The sequence below is a fragment of the Stegastes partitus genome, unplaced genomic scaffold (assembly GCF_000690725.1).
Source record: "Stegastes partitus isolate 25-593 unplaced genomic scaffold, Stegastes_partitus-1.0.2 Scaffold2568, whole genome shotgun sequence".
Taxonomy (NCBI): Eukaryota; Metazoa; Chordata; class Actinopteri; family Pomacentridae; genus Stegastes; species Stegastes partitus.
Genome location: NW_007580299.1, coordinates 35,352 through 37,756, shown reverse-complemented (window position 1 = coordinate 37,756; position 2,405 = coordinate 35,352). Strand labels below are relative to the sequence as shown.

General features: G+C 43.4%; 1 protein-coding gene across 2 annotated transcripts in view; it reads right to left on the bottom strand.

Annotated features, from left to right (window-relative positions):
• LOC103375372 (C-C motif chemokine 4-like) overlaps window positions 1–2,405 on the bottom strand; it is a 3,738-nt gene continuing 1,333 nt past the window's right edge. Inside the window, exons 1-3 of one of the 2 annotated variants that reach the window (XM_008305631.1) lie at window positions 900–1,056; window positions 696–807; window positions 1–434 (exon numbers count right to left, since the gene is read on the bottom strand). In XM_008305631.1, coding sequence (XP_008303853.1) covers window positions 338–434; window positions 696–807; window positions 900–969 — 279 coding nt within the window. In that variant the 5' untranslated portion in view covers window positions 970–1,056 and the 3' untranslated portion in view covers window positions 1–337. Of the gene's footprint in view, window positions 435–695; window positions 808–899; window positions 1,057–2,405 lie in introns of those variants that run through there. The other variant, XM_008305632.1, reaches the window with a different exon arrangement.

Here is a 2,405-nt window from a genome sequence, read left to right as displayed (position 1 = left end):
AGACAATTTCTAAGGAAGACTGATCAAGGTTTGCACAGACCACAAGACTTGACAGCTCAGGAGGAAATTAAGAAGTTTTCACACTGCTGACTGTGTTTATATGAGGTTTATACTGCTGTGGGTGATACAAAGCATCAGAGGGTCGTTACACAAACAGGATGTGGTTGATCAGTGGCTCAATTCAGCCTCCAGATGAAGCCACTAAAAAGCAAAGTTTTTAGTTACTTGTAGAAGATTTGCCCATTATTAGGAAAATCATGAGCACACGGTTACATGCATTTCATAGGATGTGATTTGATGAAGCAGCAGAAGCTGGACGGACCAACAGGTAGCTGGTTTAGAAGGAGCGCTCATCGAGATATTTCATGATGCCCCCGACCCAGGGGACACTGGGATCCACGCAGATGCGACGAGACTTTTGTTTGGTAACCAGACTGAAAGATAAAGATGAGAAAGGTTAACGTCATTATCACTATCGACACTGTTCTTTGACTTTTTATCCAAAATAAGAACAGCTACGGAGCAAAAACATACACGAGGAAACGCTTTACTGATAACTGGAGTAAAAATGAGACACAAAACAACAACAACCAATTTCATACTTTAAATTTCATCGTGATACTGAGTAATACACTTATTTAGATGATTGTGTTTAACATAATGAGAATAAAGTAAATCCAGTTTGCAGCACTTACATGACTGCAGGCTTGGCGCACCGGTGATCAGTCATCTCATATGAGCCGATGAGGTTTTTGTTCAGTCTTCTCGGGTAGTATGTGAAGCAGCATTCGTCTGGACCAAGTGAAGCTGAAGAACAGAGCATTGAGAGATGTACCATCAGGCCGCCGTGAGAAGAAACACTTCTGTCTAAATGACATAATGATCTAAAGTCATCTTACGTTGGCAGATAACTGTAGACAGCATTGCAGCTCCCAGGACGCAGAGCAGAAGGATGTAAGTGGTCCTCATGATGCCTCGATGTTCCTTTAAACGGCTGGACGAAGATGCTCTTAGAACCACGGTGAAGGACGTCTGAACAGAATGTGGTGCAGCGTTACATTTATCAAGATCAAAAGAAAAAAAAGAACAAAAGGTGTCAAAGAGGGAGGGCTCTTGTGGTTTTAAGGGGACTGAAGCTGCCTGTCACAGAAACTTTCCACTGAGTTAGACTGAGTGATAAAATGCAAAGGAAATGCAGCTGTGGTTCACCCAGACATGTAGCTCAAAGCAGGACGGTGATATGCAGCAAAGCAATATCTGCAGCTCCTAAAAACTCTGAAGATAAAAGAAGCAGCAGCAATAACAGGGTTGTTTTTGCATGTGGCGTCCATTTTTTAATTTTTTTTCTTAAGACCTCTGCACAACAACGAGTCAAGTAACACATTTAATTGCTATTTTATCATTTTATCTACCTGTGTGACATCATGGTAAAATGAAATGAGGTCATGGGCCACCACATGCCACCAAAAAGGCTTCAATGAACCTTAGCGATGGTTCTCCAAGTGTCTAGAACTCTACTGGAGAGATGGAGCACCACTCTTCCAAATGATATTCACTCACTGGGTGTTTTGATGACGTTGGTGGAGAGTCCAAAATCTCCCAGCTCATCTGAAATCTGGTCGTAGCATCATTTCATCCTCAGCAAACCATTCAGTGACGTCTCATGACCTAAGGATGGAGGCATTGTCATCCTGGAGGAGACGGTTCTGCATCAGGGCAGACGTTTCCACATCGGATCATGACAACGACTCAGAAGCACTTTTCTTTAAGGGGACAGGTGGACCCAAACCATGTCGGCAAAATGCTTTATGCCAAACAAAAAAGATAAAATCACTGGATCTGACACCAATCAGACAACAGTAGAACCATCTGCTAAATATTACAACAGGACCTGGGACTGACCTGTAGCGTCTGGTACCAGGACACTAGGTCTGTGGGTTAAGGGGTTTGTGACCTCCTTGGATTCAGATTTGTTCTGATGCACCCCATGAATGCTCAATCAGAATAAAAAGAGGAGTTTTGAAGGTCTTGGGACTGCTTGTCATGTTCCTGAGATGTTTTTTCAGGGTGCATTGTCCAGTTTAGAGAGGCCACTGATGTCTGGGAGCGCTGTTGCCACAAAGGAGCGTGCACGGTCTGCGACAATGTTTACGTAGTAGGATGTGAGTCTGAGGTACTGAATGCAGGAGGTTTCCCAGCAGATCCTTGAATTCCAACAAGATGATCGATGTTCACCGGTGGCTGGGAGGGGTCAGTTAGTGGTGCCCAGAGTTCAGACCAGAGACGGTGAAATGATATTTTAATCATTATGCTGCCCACTGCTGGAAGCAGCTAGCCTCGGGACTGAGAATAAAGCCGTTTTTAAGCTGAAACAAGTAATCGGTTTTATTATTATTTTTATATAT